The sequence below is a fragment of the Coloeus monedula genome (genome assembly GCF_965178545.1).
Source record: "Coloeus monedula genome assembly, chromosome: 4".
Lineage (NCBI taxonomy): Eukaryota > Metazoa > Chordata > Aves > Passeriformes > Corvidae > Coloeus > Coloeus monedula.
The window spans coordinates 55,230,523-55,257,324 of NC_138784.1; the positions used below are offsets into that span (position 1 = coordinate 55,230,523).

Below are 26,802 nucleotides of genomic sequence, written 5' to 3' on the forward strand. Positions count from 1 at the left end.
CTCCTTACTTTTAAGGCTGTTTGGTTTACTCTCAACAAAACAGCAAATAACGGAGCCAGCCATTTCCCTTTAAGTCAAATGCAGTTTTCTGGCAGCAAGACCTTACACATGTCATGGCTTAGGAATGGCAGTCTCCAATTCAGTGCCCCCACCGAGACTCTCCGAACCATGCTCTGCTCTCCCCAGTTTCCCCTCTCCGTCCCCTGTAGCGGAGAAGAGAATTGGAGACACAAAAGGCAAAGGTCAGAGATTGAGATAAGAACAATTTACTGGAAAGAGCAATGAAACAAGAAAACGAACAGTAACAGCAACAATACTACAATAGCAACAATACTAACGACAGACAGTACAAGAACATAAATTATGCACAAGGAAAAAATCCCCAATAGTAGAAAATACCAGAGGGCTCCCTCTGCCATGCTTACTCCACTGCAAGGAACCTCTTTGTGGTGGTCGATTGGCCTGTGGCACAAGGGACAGAGAGAGCTCTTAGTAAGAGTCTCTGGTGCCAGGGTCTTACTAGTAAAGGTTAGGGCGACCAGAAAGCCTTCTCCCAGGATGCTTGTTCTGTTCTGTTAACCTATCCCAGTTTGGATTCCCCGGTTGGCTGTCAGCCTCTACCCCTCGTCACTCCCCCAGAGCTTCCCCATTGGTCCCCGTTCCCTGGTCCCGCCTTTTCCCCCACCCCCAGATAAAACTGTGAGTTGTGGGATCATGTTGGTATTTGCCTCTGCACCCTTTGGCAGTGTAGCAGCAATAAATGCTCCTGCTGGAGCACACGCAAATGCCCTTCTCGGCTCTTTGCTACCGACTGTAACACTGAACCCACCCGTGCGTCTGCCCCACGGAGCTGGGACAGAGACAGTAATACCCCTTCTTAGCAGAAGAGAGTCCCTTCTCCCCACCCCTGGCAATGATCTGAGGTGGTAGAGCATAAGCTCTGCATCCCAGCCATGCCCACTCCTGGCTACTGCAAAAAATTACCCCTGTCCTGACCAGAACCAGGACACCACATCACTACACATACCTGGGTACCTTTGCATGATAGGAGACCACAGGGCAGCATATCTGGATGGCCTCTGACATCGCTATATGCCGGGCTTGTGCCAAACACAATCACTCCAATGTTTCCATTTTTATTAATGGGATTTCATCCCTTTTAGCATAGGCAATATGTTAGGAAAAGTGTATCCTTCAAGATGGAGTAGGAAATGAATTTATGTCAGAGTGACAGCATTAAAGACAGCTGGGTGGTGAAAGCCCCTTTCCCACCCTGTTAAAAACAATAAAGAGCCCCTTCGGTTAATACATACCCTGTGAGTGACTGATCATACTTGTCACTTCAAACACTGCTTCAGAGGGGCTTTGAGTTGCTTAAGGGCTCATTGGTAGACAGAAAAAGAAAGAAAGAAAATTTGTAATTAAATCTGTTCAAGCAGCAGATTTCAGTCTTAGTTTTGCTGCTCTTTTAACCAAAAAATTCAAGCAGCAATTTATAAACTGCCATCATCCAGAGAATTCCTTTCAGTGAAGTAACACCTCCATAATTCAAAGCTATCTGATAGCTGGCCTTTGAAATTACAGCTGAATATGGACTCCATTCTAAAGGTGTCACTTGTACAGAACTGTATTTTTTTAGCAGTGTCAGTCCACAGACTGCACACACACAGTAAGTAGAAGGCACAGAACAAATTTATGTTTAAATCTTCGTGTAATAGTACAGTTGATATTAAAAAAAAAATCCCAACTTCTTCCTTGCTGGCACATATTTCCCCATTCAGCATATTTCCTCCTAGTTTACTTGTAAAAAATTCAAATTAAAATAATCTGCTTGATGTAGTTTTATTCCTAGACTTTCAGTCTACTCTGCTTCTGCAGACAAATGGTACTGAAACAGCAGTTTTACAGAGACACCTCTGTAGGCATGTATGAGTTGCAGCAGAAAACAAGGAAAACCACATTGTAGCACATTGTTCTGGGGTGAAGTCCACCCATAGCTTTACCACAAATATGAATTCATTAATTATAGCATAAATCTGCTCTACATTTTCAAGCACTTTGGATCTGGTATTCCATCTCAGATGAATGTTTTCCCAAACCATAGTAATTCCTGGGAATTTAATGTCTAGGAAATGCTGTGAACAGGAGCTGCAGCAAACTGTCTCATAAAGACTCTCTACTATCACTTCTTGTTTTTATTACTATCCTCTGGAATTGTTCTTTCCTTCTGCCTCCATCGTATGCTGATTTTTTGTTTCCAATTCTTGACATTCACTGTACACTTTGAATAATAGTGGAAATAAATTCTTACTTGGATTTTTTTTTTTCTCCACTGAACAGAAATTTTTTGCAGTGGTCCCATTCCACCTGAAGAACTTGAACATATATATTTGCTTAATTTTTTCACAACTCCATTTAAATATTTGGCCTTGCCCCATAGGGTAGTAGCCTAGTTCCTGCCAGTTTCACATCTCAGTGCAATGGCTTGGCCAAAAAAGTGACCTAATGTGCATACATTCTCGTGATCTAAAACACTGTGTATTGAAAAGCTAAGCACTTATCCCTGTGAAGACAATAAACTCTTCCTTCTGTTGCAAACCGCAGCTTGTACCCTGTGGGCTCTACTGTCCTTCTTACAATCCCACTTCCTGCTGCTCAGTAGCCAAAGGATTAGTATTAAGCTAAGCATTTCAAAGCCTTGTCTGTAAAATCTCTGGATCCCGTAACTACAAAGGCTGATGAGAAAGTTCAATCACTACTGAACAGCAGGTCATAAACAAGGAATGCCTCCTTGTTCCTGCAATATGTTATTTATTTACATTCTGTCTTTCCAACTGGATTTTCAAGAGTATGACACAGCCAAGAGGTTAAATTCATCTGAATTTGGAGAGACTTCCAAAGTCTTTAAGTTTTTAAATTTCCTTAAAACACCAACTGCAAGGAGCAAAATTACACAGGCACCTGTGGCGATCTGTTAACCCACTGCTTTTCCTATTCTCCCACTTTTCCCTTGCCTCTTGCTTTGGCCACTCCCTCAGGCTCTCCCTATTGGTTCCTGTACCCCAACCCCACCCAGGGACCGCCCCTGAGCCCCTGAGAAACGCTCCTCGCACCCGGACCAGGAGGTCTCTCTGCCTCTGGGGATCGCGGGGACGGGATGTGATTAAAGTCCTCTCAAACTCCTATGGGAGACCCTTCTTGCCTTCCTTGCCATCACTGGTTGTAGCTGAGAGCTGCCGGAGCCAGACCGTGGGGCTGTCTGAAATGGACTCTGGGATGTGACCGGGTCGCATTGCCCTAAGCAGCCCCGCTGAGCTCTCAGGAAGCTACAGCCTGCTAAGCTAAATCTAGCAGTTACAACAAATGGCACCCTCAAAAACACTATTCCAAATCTATTTTGTTTTCTTTTTTCCCTGAAAATACCTTTTTCCTTTTTACTTACAATTTTATCACTTTTTCTTCACTTATCCATGTAATTGGAGTGGGGAATGGGTTCATGTTCCTTTTTTGGTCTTTTATAGTTCTATTATTTTCCCTCACAGTTTCTCCTTTCATACTCAGATATTCTTCCCCCTTGATGATGTTGATGTGTGTGATATACTTCACATTCCATGCGTATTTTCCACTTCTAGTTGGGAAGTGATGTTTTGATTCAGTTTTCCTATATGCTGGGATATATATGGAAGAAGAAAAAAGATGTGAAACCAGCAACACATGCCAGGAGTTCTCAGTGGATCTTAGTGTACCAGTATTAACCTGATCTCCTATTGGTTCAAATTTTGAGTGTCTTTAAATATATATTTCAGTAATTTAACAACTATTAGAGTAGACATTTGAACTTTTATTAATGTTTTAGAAACTGAAATCACACACCTGGTCACGAAACTAACCAAAGGAAACAAGACTTTTATTTGTAATTAAGAAAATTGTAAGTAATGGCTAAAAGTCATTGCTGCCTGAGACACTCATCTTTCAGAAACCAGAGTCTGCTGGTGCTGCACATGCAGGACACAACAGTCTCAGGATTTCACCCCTCAGTCAGACACTTGCAGCTCTCAGCACTGACCAGGATAGGTATCCAAGGTCCAAGTCCCACCTCAGTACAAGTTCCACTGCTCTGTACAAAGGCTACCAATAGGACCCATTTTTAAATGTCTGTCCAGTAACTCCTTTCTATACAGTGATCTTTAGTTTGAACAAATATGTAATTATTAATTTATTTCTACACACTATATTTAGAAAGAGAATGAAACGTACATTTCAAGCCAACAAACTACACAATCATTTGGAGCATTCATTTGGAGTTGGATGAAGGCTACTGATGACAAAGTTTTCCCAGTTACGAAATAGAAACTAAAAGACAAATACAAGAAAAACCTAATTATTTGGAGAAATCTTTATTAAACATTTTAATACAATATTCAATAGTAAAAAAACCCATGTGATGCATACGTAGTTTTTAGGCAGGGATCTCAGACACGGTATGCGGTGAAATTGATTTATTTTACACTGGAGTTCAAAACATCTTTTTATTTATTACTTTATAAAGACTCATTTAGAAAAAATGTACAATATCACTATCTTTCAGAGTTGTTAACAAAAAATCTAAAAATAGAAACTCACATTTTCATACACTCTGTACAATAAAAGCAGAAAAGATTGCCTTCAATGTAGCCTTTAACTTCTGAGAACATGTGGGTATGGCCAGTTTCTGAAGTTTTATAATATTCATTTGCTGTAAGTTTTTTTTGTTGATGCACTTATGCAAAGATTCTAGAAAACCTTCTTAAGTCAGTAGACTCTTTGATAAACTGCTGGTTCAATTCAAAATTGTTTTATTTTTCAGAATTTTTAAAGGAAATATGCACTCACCACTCTTAATATTGGTTGTCCCTAGACACTGATCAATAAAGAACAATATCCTTGCTTACAACATATAAAACCAGTATAATTTTTTACAATATAAGAAAATTACCAAGAAATTTGATGAAACTTTAAATGACAAATTGCATAATCTACTAAATGGCCCTGAAAAATGAAAAAAAATAAAATGTCATCTAATATCAAAATAATAATCTACTCAAATATTCCATTTTGCTTCTGAACTTCTTTAAAAACAGCTGCTGTAAATACTAAGTAATTTTGCTCTGATGTAAAGCATTTGATTTGACAGGGATTTCTACATTAATTATCCTTACAGAAACATGTCCTGAATTTGTCCTAGAGACTTCCAAATGCAAAGTAAGACCACCACATAATTTTCTAGTCCAGCAGAATTTTCAATCCATGATAGCACCAGATCAGTTCTATATCTCTAAATTTAGCCCCACAATCTGATTATGTAAGATGGAAAAGGCAGATCGAGGCAGTGCAATCTGACAGTACTTTTAGCCAGATACATGAGAGCCTTTGAAAACAGACCCAGCTAATAAGCATGCTAACAACTTTGGTACCTAACAGGGCCACCCAGAATCATTACCATCTACCAAATGCCAATATTCATTTTACAATTTTACACTAACTTATTTCATGGCTTGCCTGTAATTTTAGTGATAATCATTACATGGTCATGTTCACAACCCCATCAGAATCTACAGTAACTGGTACATGTAGCAATTACCTGAGTATTACTAACAGGAGGAGTTTGTCTAAATGTATGTATCAGTACAAAATCAAAGAAATCTCTAAAAAACAACCTCCCTGTCAAACTGTCTGAGAACAGTAATATTGGCTTGCACAAAGTAGTCTGAGTTTACTGAAGAGCTCCTTTTCTCTACCTCTGTTGACATAATTTAATACAAAAATGAACACACAGCATCATCCTGACTACATTTTTCTGAGTAAAATTCACGAGTTTAGAGTAACCTCATCACTGCCTTTTTGAAGTATAGATGGATAGTAGATTGCTTCCATCAACCTAAGCCAAGCAGCTTCCAGTGAAAAGCTTAGGACCTCCACTTGTCCTCAGATCATGAAGTTGTATGCCAGGAAAACAGCAAATATATCAAAAGTATAATTCCCACTCCCATTCATATATAAACTAAAAATTCATACATATAGGTTGAATTCCTCAGAAAGGAACAAAGATTTTTTTTTTTTAAATACAGTCTCTGATCCCAACCCCCAACCACCCCCCCCCCCCGAAATTGATTCTTACTGGATTACTTCCAATTAGCAACATACAACTATACAACATCTTCAGCAACTGTAGTGTCAAAAATTTGGTAATAAACTTGATTTTTCGTTGCATCTCTGACATTATAGGACCTGATGAAGCATTCCAGCCACGGCAAGTCACCTACCAACAAAATCCAAATTACTGTTCAATATTCATTTCTAATTTTTATAGGAGGCAAGTATAACTTGAGCTGGATCTTAACTAGGATAGCTAAACACATACAATAGTTAGTAAGAAGAAAAATTAATTGTTAACTTTGAAATTCCAATTGGTATCTTTTAAGTTTCCCACAAGATCTGAAATGGTGTTTAGTGACAGTCTTCCAAGACTTGTCCTCCCTGCACCAGCACTCCACAAAACACTCGGACCCAATAGTTGTGCCACAGTATAAAACACATATATGTAAAGACTTTCCAATAATAAAAATTCATCTCCACGTGTCTCAATGAGACAATTTCAATGCTCTCAAAGGGAAAATCCTTTACAATCTTATTATAGGACAACTTTTTCTAAGTATGGCAAAGACTCCAGGGCGATTGCAGTGGTCACTGACAGCCGTGTATGCACTGGAGGTTGGAGCTGCATCACACATCCAGCTACCTTAGACATGTGTAGTTTAGGCAGAGCTACTTTGTGCCACAACACATACATTGAACAAAAATCTATGTAAATGGATTTGGATTAAGGATTTGCTTAATTTCCATGGATATTTCCCCTGGCAAGGGATGCTCTAAATCAGCACATGCAATCAAAAGCAGGGTATCACACAAACCATGTGCCATACTCTGAATTTCCTTTCAGTTTTCCTTAACATGCTGCGACATCCAGTACAAGGGTGTTCTGGTTAACTTCCATATGAATACAGATGGTATGCTAGTGCCTGCACAGGCATGACTGTATTCACACATCACTGCATGCTACATGAGAATTTACTGAACCATTTATTTTCTTTGTCAAAGGGAGAGCTAATATTAAAGACATCTCAGAACAAATTAATTGGAACTCTGCTTTCAGACTCCAGCATTTCTCTGTTTTGAGTTTTGCCTGCGCAGAAGTTGAATTCTAAGACTTTGCATATGCAATAGCAGACTGAAAGACCCTTTCTCTTCCCACCCCCTTATAAAATAACAGCAAGCTGACCTAATTTTCTTCCCGGAGGACAGAGCGTATTCATGGTCATCTGCATCTTCTGCTGAAGAAAACTGTTAGTTAAGATTTCAGAGGCAGGAATTTGGAAAAACTTTTCCTGAAAGAGAACAGAAAAATATGAGGTGTTGAAAGAGGCGTAAGAAATCATTTGCCAGAACCTTGACTGCATGTTCTTTTAGGAACTTAAAATCAGGTAACACAACATAAGAATAATATTATTTCAAAAAAACTGTTCAGATACAGAAAAAACTCCGAACTGTCTGAAAAAATTAAGTCTGTTTTTCAGTACCCCAGAGTATTTAGGGACTACAGCCACCTACAGAAAGCACACCTGTAGGTCTCTGTACATAACTGGCAGATATCCCTCATGAACCTCTGTAACAAGACAATATCAGACAACATTATGGCCAGAGAGGATGGTCAGTCCCCCTCAACAGTCCTTCACATCTTGAGAGGAACAAAATCACTTGAAAACAAGGGGCACCGCAACCTGGCTTTGTATCTGTGGAACTTTCTTAGTGTGAGTTTCATTTTTTGAGTTTTAGAAACTATGGAAAAAGTCTTATACTGTGGGGTACATTTCTGAATGGAGACAGAAAATAATAAATGGAGCATTAAAATGTTAGATAAACATTTTCTATGTATTATTAAACCACATACAGTATGCATGACTAAAAAACTCCAAGTTTATTCTTTCCAAGTTTGTCACCTGATTTTGTATCTCTAAAGGCTCATCGTGTTACAACTTCTCAGAGTGAGCTAAGATTTTTGTTAGTAATTTCTCATTTTTGTTACAAGATACAAATACAGAATAATCTGCCTCTGCATAATTTTTGTATGACATGCTTAATGGCAATGATCAGAAGTTAAAAGATAATCCAGCAGCAAAATTGACACAGATAACCCTCTCTCTTCCAACTCTTCTTCTCAGTATAAAACTTTTTCATTTTTTTGCTTCACTGACTTTTCCTATAAGGAGGGGAGGAAAGAAAAGCACTGTGTTCCTATGGAAGTGCAACTGGAAGCTACTGTAAAGCTGCACTTCAAAGCATCCCAGTTCCTTCTCAGATGGTGCTGAAGGACTGGAATTTAGGCTTGGAAACTATTGGCTTGCCTTTGAAGTACCACCAGCAGGAATGTGAGCAGCTGGCACTTCAGAAGAAATTGTGGGTATTTTACTTCAGCTAAACTGCAGTACTGAGCAGTATCTGATAAGAAAGTGAGCCACCCTGAAGTAAAAATTTTTGGAATTTTACATCAAGAGATGGTTTAAATCCCCCACCTTCCTTTTGCAGTCTAGTTTCTTGATATAAAAAGGAAAAAGGACAGTAGAATGAAAAGATGAGTAGCTGAAATGGGGATTGTAGTCTTTGAAGTCCTTTGCTGTCAAAACACCATGTATTTTAAGAAAAACTAAATTTTTTGTGATATTACTTTTACTTACAGTCTTAAAATTAAACAAGGAAGAGTGTTCTCTTCGAAGTCCCATTCAAAGTAATTTAATATAATGGTGGAAAATGTGCAGATATAGACACATTAAACTGCACTGCTGTGCATAAAAAAGATCCAACTAAATTCCTTCTCCATCCCATTTTGTCACACCCACATTGCAGTGACAGGAAAACCATCCATTCTTCAGTGTCTCAGGTAGCAGTAATGGCCTTAAGTTGCTTCAGAAAACTGAAGATAGGTTAATTCTAAGGTTAGTAAAGTAGTTGAATAAACTGCTTCTGAAATCCACGATAAATATCTGAACAGACATAGCTGAGTTCTGCCTAAGGAAAGAAGGTCTCCTTACCTCATGATCATGTGAAACAAAAACATCAAGCATTACTCAATGGATAGATTCTATTGAGAGTTAAAAAAAGAGGTAATGAGATTTTAAACTAATGCATAAGTTAGCTGCATAAATACTGAAACACTCCTATCATTCACACAGCATTCAGGTGGCATAATTTAACATTGCCAATAAAAGAGAAATTCAGCTATAGAAATACATAAAAGTTTATGGAAATACCAAATAATCTATCTTTAGGCTTCAGTTTTGTCTTTATGCTTTAATATTCTATACTCTGTACAGTATTCACAACCTTACAGCATTGTAATTATTCCTACAAAACACTGCAGGTAACACAGAATGAATATTTGTCTACATACATTTGTTATTTTAAAAAACAAATAAAATCCAAACACACATCATCTGTAGAGTCTATCTTTACCCAGATTTACTTACATAATCAAAAAGGTATGCATTTAGTGCTCCTGTTTCATCAACCAGCGTAAACTTCATAATAAAAACATACTGGAGCAGTTCAATACCTAAAACTGAAGAAAAGAAAAATTGATGTTTCTCTGAGAGAATATGCAAGGCAAACTATAACTCGAGCTGACAATATCCCTCCTTTAATAGTAACTGACTTTGGATACTGTCATTAAAAGTATAAAGTAACAGACCAAAACATAGAGGCTCTGAACAGCAAAACATCATTTATCTTTTAAGACCACATTGCAATTTTTGTAGTAACACTTTAATAGATGAGCCTATAAAAACACATAAAGATTTTTAAATACTTATTCCCATGCTAGTAAACAAAAAGCTAATATTTGCTTAGATCCTAGATCCCACCTTAGTAGGATCCTCCAACTCCTGTGTTCTTTTATCCATGGAACATTAGAGAGGTGCTCTTAATTCAGTGCTAATAAGAATTTCACCTGAAAACTATCTTCTGAGGAAAACAGTTTATTTCCTATGACATAGTAAAAGCTACCAAGCTTGTTCAGAAAAAACTTTGCTGGCAGTTCTGAAAGTATTCCAGCGTAAGTAAATGACTACAGTCACTCCCTCACTGGCAGCAGTAACTGTTACACTGCAAACGTAAAATAACTGAAACAGGCAAAGTTACTACAGCTCTGCATCAGTTTTTTCTGGGTACACCTACTTAAACTGGTAGTTATTTTTTGTTCAACTTATATGATATACTTGCAGGTTTCTAATTTAGTCTGAAAATACAGATGATAGAAGAAAATATACATAAAATAGTGTAACTGTCAGGAAGCATTAATTAATACTGTTTTCATTTTGAGAACTGTCAATCACTGCCAGTTATATATTACTTACAATTATTTAATAGGATACAATTATGACAGTTTATTTAAGAAAATCACTGTATTGCTCAAATAGTTTTCTTCTTTTAGAATGTGTTTACCAAACTTATATACTGCTAGATATTCCAACTTAATATGTTAGAATATTAATTGATAAACATGCAAATATTCTTTTTCCTTAATGCGTTGTAAGGTTTTAAACTAATTTCCAGCATTTTAACATGTTGACTGCATACAGTAACACAAGGAACACACAAAGCATAGAATACACATAATTGTTCTGGTATAATTCCTTTCATTTGAATATTATCTCTTGCAGACTCTCTAGAACATCCTTAACATAAGGTTTACAGAAGATAAAAATCTGACTTGTACAAGTCATTAAATAAGACTCTCTTTAGTTCAGGTCAGAAAAACTGTATCTTCAAAAGGAAAAGCAAGACTAAATTCTAGTACTGCAAGTACATACACAGTTTAAAAGTAACATCTACAACCAAAAATTCATGACATCTGCACTACAGTAAGTGTTACTACTGATACCTGTGGTAGAAGAAACTAGTCAACATATAAAATCCTTTAATTCATACTGCAACAGTTCCAAAAGAAAGTATGTTATTTCAACTGGTAAAAGGTGAATGAATTTTACAGCACCATATTCAACATGACCATAATTACATGCTTTCTGTACAACATTGCAATCCAGAGCTGCAAATCAAACTATTTCATATCAAAACTACAGAATCAAGGCACAAAAGTATTTCAGGACAGGATCATGTCAGCTGACCTTGTGCTACTTCAGTTGGCTCCCATGACGGTTGCTGTTCTGCTGCAATGGAACTTAGATTCTTGACAGGCTTTGGAGTTGAACACTGCTTGCACCTAGCATTTAAAACAAGAGACGAAGACTAACCAAACACTGATGTATTTGTACTAGAAGTGTTCTGCACAGAAAAAAATCAAAATTCTGATTTTCTTACACAGTGAAAGTGCAGAAGTATTTCTGTTGCTGCTTGAAGTAACAATTTTACCAGACACACCAGCTTTAGAGCACAACAAAACCCTTAATGCTGTTTTTGAACTATCCATGAGGAGATATAAATCTGGAAAAGACCACTTCAGTCAACAGACAGGAATAAAACTGTACATCAAGGTTGAGAGAGCGGGGGTTGTTAAGCCTGGAAAACAGAGGGCTCCAGGCAGACCCTACTGTGACCTTTCAATGTATAAAAGGGGCTTATAAGAAAAACAGAGAGAGTTTTAACCAGAGCCTGTAGTGAAGAACAAGGAGAAAGAGCTTTAAACCGAAAGAGGGTAGATGTAAATTGTGAAGAAAGAAGAAATACCTTGCAAAGAAGGAGGCACTGGAACAGGTTGTCCAGAAACATTCTGGATGCCCTATACGTGGAAGTGTTCAAGATGAGACTGGATGGAGCTGAGCAACCTGGTGTAGTGCAAGGTGTCTCTGCCCAGGGCAGGGGATTGGATTAGATGATCATGAAAGGTCCCTTTCAACCCAAACCATTCTATGATTCTAAGATCACTACATTGCTAAACATATGTACATGTGCCACTACTTCTCACTTTGTAAAAAAAGGAATGAATCTGAACTTCTAGCACATTCTAAACCCATTACAGATTTACAAGAGAAATTTGGCTTTGCCTATGCTGAGAATATTAACTAAGAGTGGTTAAAACACTCTATTTTATTTGTGGTGTATTTACACCAATTATTATAAATTTTACACATGACATAGTAAGCTAATGTTGCAAGTGGACGGAAATATTGAAGAACTGTTTTCAAAGTTGCTCCCATTTGCCTTAAGGAATGAAATTACAGAACAAAAGTATTTGTTTCAAATTAAGCTTCTGTATTAGTATATTACAGTTAGAACTTGAAATAAACATTTATTATCTTTTAGGATCATATGCAAAGCATATCATAAAAATCAATAAAACTACTTTCTGCTTAAGTGATACAAAGTCAAGCTCAGCAAAGTCACTTTTTTCCTTTCAAAAACCCACTCAAACTCCAATAAATTAACTTAACTGTGAATTTTGCTTCTTATATGCAGTGTCTGTGTTTATTTTTATATATAGATGAACGTACATGCATATGCACACACATATAATTCATTCTATCATACAAAATCTTCTCTAGACTTTGCTAAGTAGATGGCACTGATAAAAACGTGCATAAAACATAGCTCTGAAATGTCAGCATATTTGTGAGGTTCCTTCCTAAATATCCTATAAACAATCATGGAATATCTTATAAACCATTCACTTTTACAGTCAAACCATTTGAAGAGAGAACAATGTCTGAAGGTGAGTTGTGTGTAGCTGGGGAAATATATGGATTATGAAAGTGCAAGGGGAAATACTTTGTATTGGTCAAGATCCTGTCCCAGTAGGAGTACCCATATACTGCTTTTATTTTTAAAAAGCGGTAGACAGCAGTATCTGGAAAGGTCAAAACTATGTATGACAAAGAGAAACAATTACCTGTATTCATTTTATGGATGGCCCTTATGGGAAACTTTAGAGTTCACATGAAACACAAGAGTATTTCTGCACAGAAGATTTTTTACTGCCTGCAGACGTGGCGTAGTGCACCGCTGCACTGCGCTCTGCCTGAACGGCCATGCTGCTGGGCACTACTGGGAGAACACACAGCTGACAGCTCTCTTTGAGCAGGAACATGGCACTGCATGGCAGAGCAGAGATACCAGATCTAGAGGCGCGTACTGTATTCCACAGCTTTGAAATTGTGGAATTCAGAAACCTCTTGAAGTCACTCTACAGTGAATGACATCCACAAACAGGTAAGGCACTTTGCAGTGCTGTGGATCACAATAAATTACAAATGGTAAGGTAAGGCTGTCCAAAGTCCGTTACTGCTTCCTAACCTCAAGCTTTCCCAACACTAAGAATGAGAGAGAATGAGTTGTAGATTTACAGGCTGAGATTATTTTCTGGATCTCTATTTAAATATTATCTGTTATGCTGTATATATATATATAAAACCCCATAGCATACAGTTTTAAAAACAATGTATGTTTTGACTTTAGTCTAAGTGAGACCAGAAAATGGAAGATCTGGACTAAAAGAAGTATTTAGGTACTCTGCACTGCATGTGTGTTTCCATTTCCATAGCACACTGCCCTACCCATGCACCACAGACAAAACTGAAACTGGAGAGCTGTGTAATTAAGGACTTAAGATTTACAGAGCAAGAGCAGAACTGCAGTCAGTCCTTTGATATAAGGTATCAAATGATATGGCATTTCATCCCTGATGTCAGTACTGTGGATCATGCTTCACATCATGCTATGTATTTTACATCAAAGAATCTTTGGGAAAATTATCCCTTCAGCACTGCAGTCTGAATTACTGAAGAAAATGCTATCTATTACTGCAACTACTGAAGAATCAACAAATACTTTTAACCTACCCATAATATTTTACATTCCCTTGTAGAAGAAAAGGAGCTGAAAGATCTAATAATTCAAGATCATCTTCTGTGGATCTCACAGGAATAACACACTTAAATCTTTTTGTAAGCTTCCAGATTTCTTTTAATGTTCCACCTATTAAAAACCAAAAAAACATGGTTTCTTAAACAGTAGCCAGAAATAAATTGAACAACTTACACTTCTCAGTTGATTCAGGGCCTTCAATAATAATTGATATGCACTACCAAAAACCCAAAAAATAGCCCAATACCTTCTCACTTTTACTCAACAACAGACTGAATTGAGAAACAAGGATTGACATTTATCAAAGAAGATGCCTTAATATCTTCCTCATAGCTGTAACATAACACTATGACCAAGAAGTTGTATTTAGTAAACATCATTTTCATATAATTACTCCTATGATTTTACTAGCCATTTTGCTAGGAAAAAAACCAAAGCAACCAAACTGACCTTTTATATCCACATATCCATATACCAATATACTTAGTTGCTGACACTTCAATATCTGAAAATAGATTTACCGAGTTATATTGCTCAGCTGTTTTAGGAAAACAGAGAAGAAATAGATTCTTTTTTTTTCCTCAGAAAGCAAAGGTTAGATTGAAACCAGTTTGGAACACATCAGAAATAAAGCAGCTATCAGAACTAATCCTTTATAAAAGAAAGCAGAAAACAAAAGGGGTCATTGACCCTCACACAAAGGACCACCTGACTTATACTTGCTTATTCACATCACTACTTGAGCACAATTGAAGACTTTGTTATAAACTCTGAATGATGCTATATGCAATTATTTATTATTTTTATTATATGAAAAATTTCTCAGTAGTACCTAAATTGCTTTGTTTAAAGCTGAGTGGCTATTTCTCTTCCCTGAGGAAATCTGATAAAAACCACACCAACCCAAAAAACCTCAAACTGAGAGAAGCTCTATTAATCTGAAACAACACTGACATCCAGAGGCTGACAAAGTTAATTGGAGGCTTGTACTACCAGAAGCCTTTCAAAGCTTTTCCACATCAACACTAAAAATAGGCTTGTTTAGAAGACTCAGCAAGTTTTTAAATCAGAACTGAAAAACCAGTAAGCACAGCTAGAAGAAAAGAAACCATATTCAGATGTTAATTTTAGCATAATCAACAATAAACAATATTGGCATCATTTTAAAATAGACAGAAGCACCTTACAAGACCTTCACAGACTACCATCGCCTGTTTGGACAACAGTAACTTATAGTTCCAGCTCAGTTTTTCTGTTCTTTGAAGATGCTTTTATGATCATCACTACTTACACTGAATACAACTTCAACACATATCTTTACTTTGTACATACTCAGAGTGGACACTGTGCTGTAAGAATTGGTGTATTTGCAATTTACCTTACCTTCTATCATAAGCAAGGTGTCTTCAGGATGTTGAAGCATTTCATCGTGCTTCACAAAATGGATGGCTATTTCCCTTTGTTTCTGGTCTTGAGTAGTCCACGTTACAGATTCATACCAGGATGTATTGTGTAATTCTGGGTTTGGGGCAGTACTGGCAGAGCCGTGTAAAATGAAATCAAAGTCATCTCCATATGGAACTTCTTGCCTAAAAACCATTTCCAAAATGAGTAAGTAAATTCTAACAGCTTCTCCTCAGGCAATCTACCAACAAGGGTGACAATACTCCAAATAAATATTAGAATATAGTCATGAGAGTTAAAGGACATACAGGAAAAATATTCTCATTGTTTTATCAGTTTAAACATTTAGAGTTGTATAGTATATTATGACTTTCCATGTTAATAAATATGCTAAGCAATATGTTAACTTACCTAGGAGCAGAGGCAGCCTAATGGCTACATCCCACACCAATGAAAATCCACAGAAAACCAAATCTATCAGCTTTATGTGATTTCAGTTGGGCCTTAAAAGGGCCACAAACTGCATACCACTTCATTAGAGTGAAAAGACCGCATAACCTTGTATTATTTTGCGTTTTATGTTTTAGTCTATTTGACTTTGCATATATTGAGGGAGAAAAAAGAAAAAAAAAGGACGCTACTAGAATAGCTTCACATAAAAGGAAAGGGAAATCTGCAACTGCACCACACAGTTTCTATCCAGTCCTGCTGGAGTACACCATTTATACATTTCCACCTGTCATACACAGAGAAGCAATAATGCAGGCCATCCTAATTATACCAATATTACAGAATCAATTAGGTTGGAAAAGATCTCTGAAAGTGCACAAAGCAGGGCAACAAAGACGGTGAAGGGCCTTGAGAGGAAGCCATATGAGGAGCAGCTGAGGGCACTTGGTCTGTTCAGCCTGAAGGAAACTGAGGGGAGACCTCATTGCAGTTAAAACTTCTCATGAGGGGAAGAGGAGGGGCAGGCACTGATTTCTTCTCTCTGGTGACCAGTGACAGGACCCGAGGGAATAACCTGAAGTTGTGTGATTTGCCTGATATTTTTGGATCCAGAAAAGATGCCTTGTCTGGAAGACACACTGTAGTCAAACATATTTTATTAATTCATTAGGAGATTAGTATACCTCTTTGCATGTCCTATTTTAAAACTGCAATAAAGAAACACTTAAGATACTGAAATACAACTATGGTATGGAAAAAACTGCACTGCTGCATTTGAAAATAAAAAAAAAAAAATTGTTTTGGAAGCACTAAAAGGATTCCGTAAATGGAACTCATTGATGATTTCAAAATTTCCTACTTATTATCAGTGAGTTTCAAATCTTTGCTCAAAATGATATACATTTAAATTCAGCTCATCTTACACAAGAAAAGGTTGAAAACACACTGAAAATCTCGGCAAAATATACAGAGCAATTTCTACTTACTTATACTGTGTGAAACACTTACAAAGAGTTGCATTTGGAACAATGAAGTTTAACAGACTGATGGAGTTTTTGGGGTTTGTAAGTTCTCAGCTTTGCTCTAATGCGATACTGTTGAGGAGCTGTGCTGTTCGTTATTGTTTTCAGTTCTGTGTTACTCAAATCCTGATGATCTGTTAATACTGCAAAACAATACACAGACAGAGGAAAAAGCACCAGGTATACTATTAATCACCGTAATATTTGTAATACAGGAAATGGCAATTGCAGGTATGCATTCTTCCCTTATTTCAAACTTTTCCTTCCTTCCCAGCTGCAGCCTCAGTTTTATCAATACAACTTCTTATTACAGTCTGTAAGATAAATCATACCAGGCTGCAGGAGCATGGTGTAGAAAAAACATATGAAAACAGAATATACAAATATGCTCTATTCCTTTAAACAACAAATAAACCCAAGACAACATACGTGTACTTATACTCTTGGAATTTATACTCTTAGAATAGCTCTTCCTACCTTTAAGATAATGTTTCAAAATAGCTTTTGTTCTTTAGCAAAATTAAAATTCACCTTAAGGTCAAAATGTTACCTACCTGTAACAGATAACTGCTGACATCTCTGTAAGTCCAATTCAAGATCTAAAATCAATAAGAATTCCTAATTATTTTCCTTGCTTCCTTTCTTTTTTATCATGTGGACACACACAAAGAAGTAGGTAGACAGACATGTAGATACACACACAAAACCAAAAGCTGAACAAATGAAAATGAAAATCCCAATAATGTATGAAAACAATACAACAACAACAAAAGCAGAGCAAGCAGGAGACAAACACTGCATATCAAGCGTTAGTATATTAGAGGGGAAGTCAGTATATACATTAAATAGTAATGTTATCAAAGTGAACATTTTTCAGAAGTATACTATGAATGATCTGCTGACATAAATTGTATTCATCCCCTGTAATCCTTCTGGACAAGAACATAAATACATTATTCTAAAACCAATACGGACTGTCTGGTCCCTCCTCTGAACAACCTCTACTACACACAGAGAATGCAGTAAATAAGTGCAAATTTTTTTCAAAATTTTCAGTTATGGACTGGACATGAAGCATTTACGTAACTCTGCTTTGTGATCTAATAGCATGATTAAGAACACCACCTGTGTTTAAGAATTTATTCACTAACTCCTATGAAAGTATCTTTCCATGTAATATGAAATGCTTGTGCTGGGAGACAGAAAGAGTAATGTAAATTTCCAGTCGAATAAACCGAAAGAACTCTCTAAAGCTTTGAATGTGAAAGTAACATTACACACATAGGGAAGCAGTAACTGTGACCTTATCTTGACCATATATATCTATTAGAACAAAGGGCAAATCAGCTTTCAGTTGCTCTTACCTGTAACATTGCCAAAAGTGCTGTCTAAGTCCATTGAACACATGTTTTCCATATTCTGACTGTCTGCCAGATCCACAGATTCTAAGAATCTAAAGATAAATTACTAAATATTTTATAACTTAAAGAAATCTTTTATAAATCATCATACACACACACATATATATACAGGACTACACAGACACTTATATGAAACCTATTTATTATCAATACACAGGTATAATGTTCAGACATAAATGTTCCAGCAGAGAAATAAAACTCAACTGAGCCAAAAGTTGCAGGAGATTATATTAATTATGCAGATGAGACACTTTCCAAATCACTTCTGGAACATTAAACATAAAATTGTGCAAGAAGAAATATGTACTACTGGAAACAGAATTCCTGATAATGGAATATGGACTTTGCTTACTTAGCCTTTCCTAAGGAAGAAAAAAGTTTATAGCCTTCGGAAAAAGGAGCAGACCATTCAGGAGGACTACAAGGATGTTATGCAGGCAGAAAATAAGAAGTGCCAAAATCTGACTAGAACTTTACCTGGCTATTGCTGTATGAGACATCAAAAACAGTTTCTTCAAACATACAATCAACAAAAGGAGAACTAAGGAGAATCTCCATCCTTTTTTGGATGTAAGGGGAAACATAGGAAGGACAAAGGATGAGGAAAATGCCAACGTACTTCATGCCTTCTTTACCTCAGTCTTAATAGTAAGACCAATTATTCTCTGAGTACCCAGACCCCTGAGCTGGCAGACAAGGATGGGGAACAGAATGAAGCCTCCATAATCTCAGAGGAAATGGTCACTGACCTGCTATACCACTTAGACACACACAAATTTATGGGGCTGGCTGGGATCCACCCATGGATACTGAGGGAGCTGGCAAAAGCGCTCAACAAGCCACTTTCCATCATTTATCAGCAGTCCTGGATAAGTGAGAAGGTTCCAGCAGACTGAAAATTCCTGTAGATGGTCATCTACGAGAAGGGTCAGAAGGATGATCCAGGGAACTACAGGCCTGTCAGCCTGACCTCAGTGCTGGAGGTCATGGAGCAGATCACCTTGTGTGCCATCATGTAGCACATGAAGGATACCCAGGGGATCAAATGTAGCCAGCATGGGTTTATGAGAGACACGTCCTGCCTGACCAACTTCATCTCCTTTTATGACAAACTGACCTGCTTAGTGGATGCAGAAACAGCTGGGGATGTAGTTTACCTGGACCTTAGTAAAGCCTTTGACACTGTTTCCCACAGCATTCTCCTGGAGAAACTGGCTGTCATGGCTTGGATGGCTGCTTATCTACTGAGTAAAACCTGGCTGGAAGGCTAGGCCCAGAGAGTGGTGGTGAATGGAGTTACCTCCAGCTGGTGGCCACTAACGAATGCTGTTCCCCAGGGCTCAGTACTGGGGCCAATTTGGTTTAGTATCTCTACCAGTGATTAGGACGAGGTGACTGAGGGCACCCTCAGTAAGTTTGTGGATGGCCCCAAGCTGAGCAGGAGTGTTGATCTGTTGGAGAGTAGGAAGGCTCTGCAGGGGACTCTGGACAAGCTGGAGTGATGGCCAAGGCCACGTATATGAGGCTCAACATGGTGAGTGCACTTGGGCCACAACAACCCCATGCAGTGCTACAGGCTGGGGCAGAGTGGTTGGAAAGAGGCCCAGCAGAAAAGGACCTGGTGAAGGGGCTGAAGCACAAGTCCTGTGAGGAGCTGGGATGGTTTAGCTTGGAGGAGAGGAATCTCAGAGGGACTTTATCACTTATCTCTACAACAATGTGACAGGAGGTTGTTGAGGTGGGGTCAGCCTCTACTCGCAGGCAACAAGAGACAGAAGGAGAGGAAATGGCTTCAAGTTGTGCCTGTGGAGGTTTACATTGGATATAAAGAAAAATTTCTTCATGGAAAGGGTTGTCAAGCATTGGAACAAGCAGCTCAGGCAAGTGGTGGAGTCATCATCCCTGGAGGTGTTTTAAAGTCATGTAGATGTGGCGCTTAGAGACACGGTTTAGTGGGGGACTTGGACAAGGCTTACAGTTGGACTTGATGATCTTAAAGGTTTTTTTAAAACTAAATGATTCTGATGCCTTATGAATGCAACACAGTTCAGTAAAGAATGTAAATTAACTGCTTCATTTTGAATATCTTTAAATCTCACCGCTTTCAAGTAACACACACGTTTAAAATGTGCTTAATTTATTTGCTGAAGCAAGGCGATGCCACTATAAAACAGCGTTAAGTATGTCAATATGGCCAGGCTTTACTACTACAGCACTATAAAATAGAAGTCTTGAGCCCTACTGGATTTTAAATTTGAAAAAATTGCCTTTTATTTACCTATCCCTTCAAATACTCTTCATCTTAGTAGTGCTAAAGACATGTTCTGTTCTCGAGTGTTTGATTCTTAGATATATTTAAAATTCTAAACTGTACAGCTGTTACATTAGCCTAGAGTTTTCAAGAATCAGCTAGAAAAAACCAAACATCTAAACATAGTACTTACGCTTTTAGTTCCTTAACATCTGGGTTACTTTCTGGCAAGACTCCTATTCCTCGACCATAACAGGTGCCACCATGAAGATGAAATTCTATATGTGAGACATCTTCATTGTCAGCACTTGCTTGTTTTGTATGAATACTGTAAATTCTCAGAAAACTTCCAATCTGAAAGGAAAAAAAAAACCAACCCACTTTGATAACACAAAGTTAGTTATTTACATGGAAAATTCTTGTACTCATGAAGCTTCTTCCCTGTTTTAACTGAATCACAGAACAGCTGAAGCTGGCAGGGACCTCTGGCGATTACCCTGTTCAACTCCTGTGCCCAAAGCAGAGTCAGCTAGAGCAGACTTCTTAGGGTTGTTTCCACGTGGGTTTTAAGTATTTTCAAGTATGGAAACTACAAAACCTCTCTGTGTGACCTGCTTGTTTTGCTTTATCAGAAAACATTACTGGCAGCAAAGGGTGATTCAGAACCAGAATAAGCCTTCGTAGTAAATCTGATTCTCAAACAGACTGCAGAAGACAGATGAAATGAGTCAATACATTCCTTTCCTGAGGGCACAATTTGCCTTCTATATTCCCAACACAACCCCGCAGAGACTGACGTCCTGTGATTGGTCCATGTATGATCACATTTAGCAACTGACCTCCTGCTCATCATCGTGCACCGTTTACTATCTGTTTACATGTACATACAAACATATCTGCTTACCCAGATTTTTCCATCATATCTTACTCTTACATTACGGATAACATTTTTTTAGCCCCAGTACAAAAGACAACATGTGTTAGAAACTGAAAGATCTTGGCACTTTTCCTATGTCTGTTAGATCTTCTCTTCAGGTACATGGAGAACATGCTTCCTGTTTTGCTTACAATGATTTTGTGTTTTCTGAAACAGTTTTGTCAAGTTATACAAATGGACTTAGGCTAACTTACACAATCACCTATTAAAAAAGAAGTTATGGAGTGCCAAACACTGAACACATCTTCATAACTTTGCATTTATTTCAAAATACCACTCCCATTACCCCCCAAAGAAAACCCACATACCCAACCAACAAAACAAAACCAAGCCCAATGTTCTACAGATAGATAATCTGGAGACTCAATTACACAGTTACCCAAATATATTACATGAGATCCAGCTGATAGCTCGCAAGCTACACACACTCAACAACCTGGATTTATATTCATTCTAAACATCTTTAAAATAGCCTAATATAAATGACAAATTATTTTAAATTGACTTCAATTAAAATTAATATTACAGCAGTCAGTTTATTAAGTCACATTTCACCTTCAGGTCCCATTTTAACCAGCAGAAACTGAAAAAGTATTCCTATTAGATTGGATTGGTCATGCCATAGTACAACACTTTCAAACACATGGGTATATGCATAAAAGCAGATGGAGCAGCAACCTGTGTCTAGAATCCTCCTTTGTATCAAGGAACAAATTATGACTACATAATGTGGATATCAAACTGCTCTTTTAAACAATAATCACACATGAAAAAGGCAGCATATTTTCCAATTGTGGCAGCAGGGACCTAAACAGTGCACTTCAGCCTGCACCTATTTTGCTTCTGGCATGGAGCTCTACCAGACTTTTAATTGATCTGCACTGTTAGGAGGCTGCTCATTTTGTTAATTCAAAGCACCACCAGGACAGCTTGTGCATTTAGATGGCAGTTAAGAGGCTTATCCAAAGACTTTTTTTTTCCCTTTCCAGATGCTGATTTCACCTAATTATGTTGAATATCAAAAAACGCAAATGACACTCATATCGTAAGACTAATCTAATGACTATGACAAATATTTCTGGAGAAAGTTTTTTTTAAAAGTTCTTAGCTAAGTTCTGCTTATGGAATAACCTTATGTAAATAAAACAGTAACAAACTACTTCCCTACTGCCAAGAGTAATTTGCATATAAGCAGGAAAAGGTAATTTTGATTGACAAATTTCTTTTTTTCAAAAATAGTATATAAAAAGTAAGTATTTTCTCTATGTATAAACACAAAAAAATAAATATGGGAGAAAAGAGCTCAGAAGCTAAGAATATAAAATGCTGTGTCTACCTTCTAAACTTGTGTGCTGAAATTCACACAAAAGTCAACTGAACTATGTTTTAGTGCAACATTCACTTTGCAAGACTTATCATCACTATAAAATAATCTTCCAATACAAACACTTTAGTAGATCCTTTTCTGAAAATGTTATTATTTTATATATTTTAATATCACTTCAAACTATAAAAAAGAGATGCATAATAATCAGCATTGCCAAATACTCAAGAAGTCCCTAAGGTTCTGAAAGTCAGCCCAGAGATGCCTGGGTGGACAGGATGCCGTTTCCGTGGATTCCTTTGGGAGGCAGCCTTGCTTACCGTTAAAAGCAGAGAGCAAATGTGGATGTTATGGATAAAAATGTTACTGTATTTCTGTTGTTTACAGAACACCTGCAGACTGAGAACTTTATATACTTGACTAAGAAGAAATTTTAATCTACATTAAATACCACAATTTACAGAGACATCACTAAAATGTAGTACAAAACCAGCCCCTTACTTGACTTTACAGCAGCTCTCTTTATGACCTACCTCATTTAGAGGAAATTCATTTAAAAGTGAAATTAACGGAGTTCTTGCAGTAATATAAAATATACTAATACCCTATTTTCAGTTTAATTCAAATACTACTATTTAAAGAATACATATTAAGGCTAGACAAAATCAAAATGCAGAAGTCATTTATGTAGTTCCCTGTAACTAGCTAACTAAAACAACTTTTTAGCATAGGAAATACTCATGATTATTTCAAAACATATAGGGTCGTGTTCACATTCACACTGGTGAATTCATAACAGCATTTATCATGGCAGGTAAATATTCATGTTTGTCCAAAAAGGCACTCATGACAAGAAACTGTCTTTATCTACAGGAATCACATAACAAATTCACCTGTACTTATTTTTATGCCTATTTTTATGGTTGATTATATTCAATGAGATTTCTTTGTCATCATTTTTATTGCATCAGCAGTCTAATTTTACTGAGTAAATGGTGCACAGCTTTCTGCCAATGAGATAAAGCATACACACAACATTTGGGCACCAACCTTGGCAGTAAGAAATACAAACTTAAATCCATTTAAGAGTTTGAAGGACTTAGGAGTACTGTCTTTTGGAATTTTTTCCCCTTTCAATGAGTAAAAAGACAGAAGTGGGAGAATACAACTGACGTGTCAAAGGAATGCTACCTAGGTCTGAAAAATATGAAGCTACTTATTGCAGCCATGTAGTAACTCATTTAAGTTATATGTTGAGAATGTGACTCTGGCACTAAGAAAGCAAGAATTCTTAGTCTAAACTACTATTAAAAAAGACATGATGTGATATGGTGGGAGAAACAGCTGAAAATATACAAATTCTACATCTGAAGATAGGTAACACAAAGCAAATACTGTGAAACTATGGATTAGGACTCGTATGTATGCTCAAGGTTAATTGTTTTAATTGTATTATCCATAAAATGCATGGCAACACAGAATCGATGGTATCAAGCCAGAAGAGGAATGCAAGGACCACACATTCAGTGAAAGACAGAACATAAGGAAATCTCTGACCAACTGTGGGTAGCTGGACCCCTGCTGTGCACTGACTGACCACTGACACTCACTCATCTTGATGCTTACCACCTAAGTAAAATGACCCAATGGAGAAACTCATGTCACAGACCTATTCCCAAACGGCACAGCAAAGTCAGTGAACCCTGAGAACTTCTGGAAAACTGGCATAAGAAGTGCTTAAGAATGTGGAGCAACTGTATTCCAGACCATTAGTTGTAGGCTGGGGTTCCTACAGTAATGAGAATGAGTGCCTCGTGCACTCCAGGCAGCCAGAGGAAGAGGGAAATTCAAGCAAAAGCAGTGAACACCATTTTCTTTGCTTAGTTGTAGGTCTTGCCATGTCCTTATGACCCAGGTAATAATCTACTTTAGAGATGAGATTTCTGAAAATTCTTTCTGTGTTGTGTTAAGGCACCAAATTCTGAAAAGCCACAATCTTACCCAGCAGGAAAGGGAGGCCAGTAAATATAGGGAAAAAAAGTCTAATTACAGTATCAACTGTAACATACCTTCAATGTTTAACTGAAGTTCTCTCCATTAAAAATTTTAAGTATTATTTGTCTTAGAAAATGAGATAAAGTGCTCATATCTTCAGTGTTCTCTGGACAAACAATCTAAACAAGAAGTTTTTAACAAACTCTTGCAGCAATATCCCTGACACTGTGCTCCAGGATTCGCCAAAAATTCCCTGTAATACACTACCCACTTTCTCTGCGTAGTACTTATTCAGAGCTTCCTTGTCTTCCTACAGATACTATTTTAAAATAAGAACGTGTATTTCAGATTTTTTTAAAATCTGCCCTTCTTGTTATCAAGGTAGTGTAAAACAGATTGCTCCTACATAAAACGTCATTTCCAACCTGCAACTATCACTGCAAATGGCACACAACAACAGGCAAGAGTGTAACCTAAAAATTCTGTAACAATTTACGTTAAAAAAGGCCATCCTAAGCTAGTGTTAAATGTAGAAACGATGATTGAAAAATAGTGCACTTTTTACTGTTTCTGAAACCACAAACTGGCAAAATACCTAATCACACTTAAGAAGGTGCATGTGGATACACTAAGCACTCTCCAGTTCTATATTGTTACATACACGATTTTTTAAAAAACTTTGCATAGCAAGACCCTGAACTCAGTAAAATACCATATATATTTTGATTATACTTTTTTATGATATTACATGATTTCCACTAGTATTTAAAAACCTTTAATAAAACCTTCCATTTTAGGAGAGTTCCCCCCAAATTTTATTTTATACATACATATATATATATATATATATATATATATATGTATGTATATAAAATTCTGTGAAGTACAATTAATTCTATGTGTTGCAATCTGAAATTAATAAATATTTCTGAAATTTAATTGTCAGCATATCAGCCCTTTTTATTTGATAACTCCACTAAGACAAGCAACTAAAAAGTGGTGTACAAAAATTATCTATTTTGAAACTTCTACAGCTTGCGTGACTGAAACTACTGCAAGTTTGGATGTAGCCAGAAGGAGAAAAACACCCACAAGAGGTCAAAGGAGGTTTCTTAACAATTTCCTTTGAAATTATTAGAGCTTCTACTACACAGTGCAGTATCCAGCAAAGGTAAAAATGCTTCAGAAATGAGAAAGAGCAAGTAGATAGGAAGTAAAAAATTGAGAAAGGTGATGAAGACATCCCACACATCACATACTCAATATGCGATTAAATTCCTGAATATAAATGGCAAAGAAAAATAAAGGGATTATTATCAGCTACTCAGGAAAATATGTTTTATTAGTATTAAAATACTTTTTTCCTTCATATTCAAAACATTTCACTGGAACATCAGTTTTTTACACCAGTTAGCAAGAGAAAAATTCTAGAAGAGAACTCGTAAGTAATAAAAGTTTCAAACAATGAAATACTTCTGTCAGTTTTGTTATGAATTCTTACACGAATTCTTACACTTATTTTGCTATCTGTAATTTACTTATGAATGGGTGTTAATTTATGAAATTGATTTCATGTCTGCTAATAGACCCAGCAGAAAAAATGGTTATCACTTATCTTTATTTTCTGGTCAATGTTTTCTTAAAAATGATCTTGAGTATAGAGGGCAAGGCATGAAATGAAAGATGAAGTCTTTGCCAGGTTCCTGTATTCAGAAGCAAGATGGCAGTATTGCTGAAGATCAAATGTTTAACTGTGTTGTTGTTTTTTCCATCTAAGCATAATCAACATTACTGACCTACTAAATGAAGATTGCACTGCAAACTGCAGAAGTTTATAGAACAGAAAATCTTCTATTGACTTTAGAATTAAAGGTCTTTAACAGGACTACAGGTTTAACACTGCATTGTATAATTTAAAAATAATTCTAAAGCATAGAATACATTTTCTCAGTGCATTATTTTCACTGTATTATCTATTATATTACAGTATCTGGAAAGAACTGCTTAATTGGAAGAATTTTTTTCATGGCAATTTTTCGGTAATGAGCCTGTTTAGCACATGTTGAAGGAGTTTTGCATTCAAATAAAAG

The 26,802-nt window shown here is 36.9% G+C and overlaps 1 protein-coding gene across 7 annotated transcripts in view; it reads right to left on the reverse strand.

Moving 5' to 3' along the window:
- Positions 1 to 1,347: 1,347 nt before the first annotated feature.
- POT1 (protection of telomeres 1) overlaps positions 1,348 to 26,802 on the reverse strand; it is a 60,170-nt gene continuing 34,715 nt past the window's right edge. For 5 of the 7 annotated variants that reach the window (XM_082279610.1, XM_082279613.1, XM_082279614.1 and 2 more), the window contains 10 exons: positions 20,650 to 20,810; positions 18,149 to 18,237; positions 17,339 to 17,383; positions 16,771 to 16,927; positions 15,292 to 15,497; positions 13,884 to 14,019; positions 11,217 to 11,311; positions 9,561 to 9,652; positions 7,319 to 7,424; positions 6,110 to 6,298 (listed from right to left, as the gene is read on the reverse strand). In XM_082279610.1, the coding sequence (XP_082135736.1) occupies positions 6,186 to 6,298; positions 7,319 to 7,424; positions 9,561 to 9,652; positions 11,217 to 11,311; positions 13,884 to 14,019; positions 15,292 to 15,497; positions 16,771 to 16,927; positions 17,339 to 17,383; positions 18,149 to 18,237; positions 20,650 to 20,810 (1,200 nt within the window). In that variant the 3' untranslated portion in view covers positions 6,110 to 6,185. Of the gene's footprint in view, positions 1,382 to 3,289; positions 3,669 to 4,257; positions 4,354 to 6,109; positions 6,299 to 7,318; positions 7,425 to 9,560; positions 9,653 to 11,216; positions 11,312 to 13,883; positions 14,020 to 15,291; positions 15,498 to 16,770; positions 16,928 to 17,338; positions 17,384 to 18,148; positions 18,238 to 20,649; positions 20,811 to 26,802 lie in introns of those variants that run through there. The other 2 variants (XR_014226321.1, XR_014226322.1) reach the window with 2 other exon arrangements.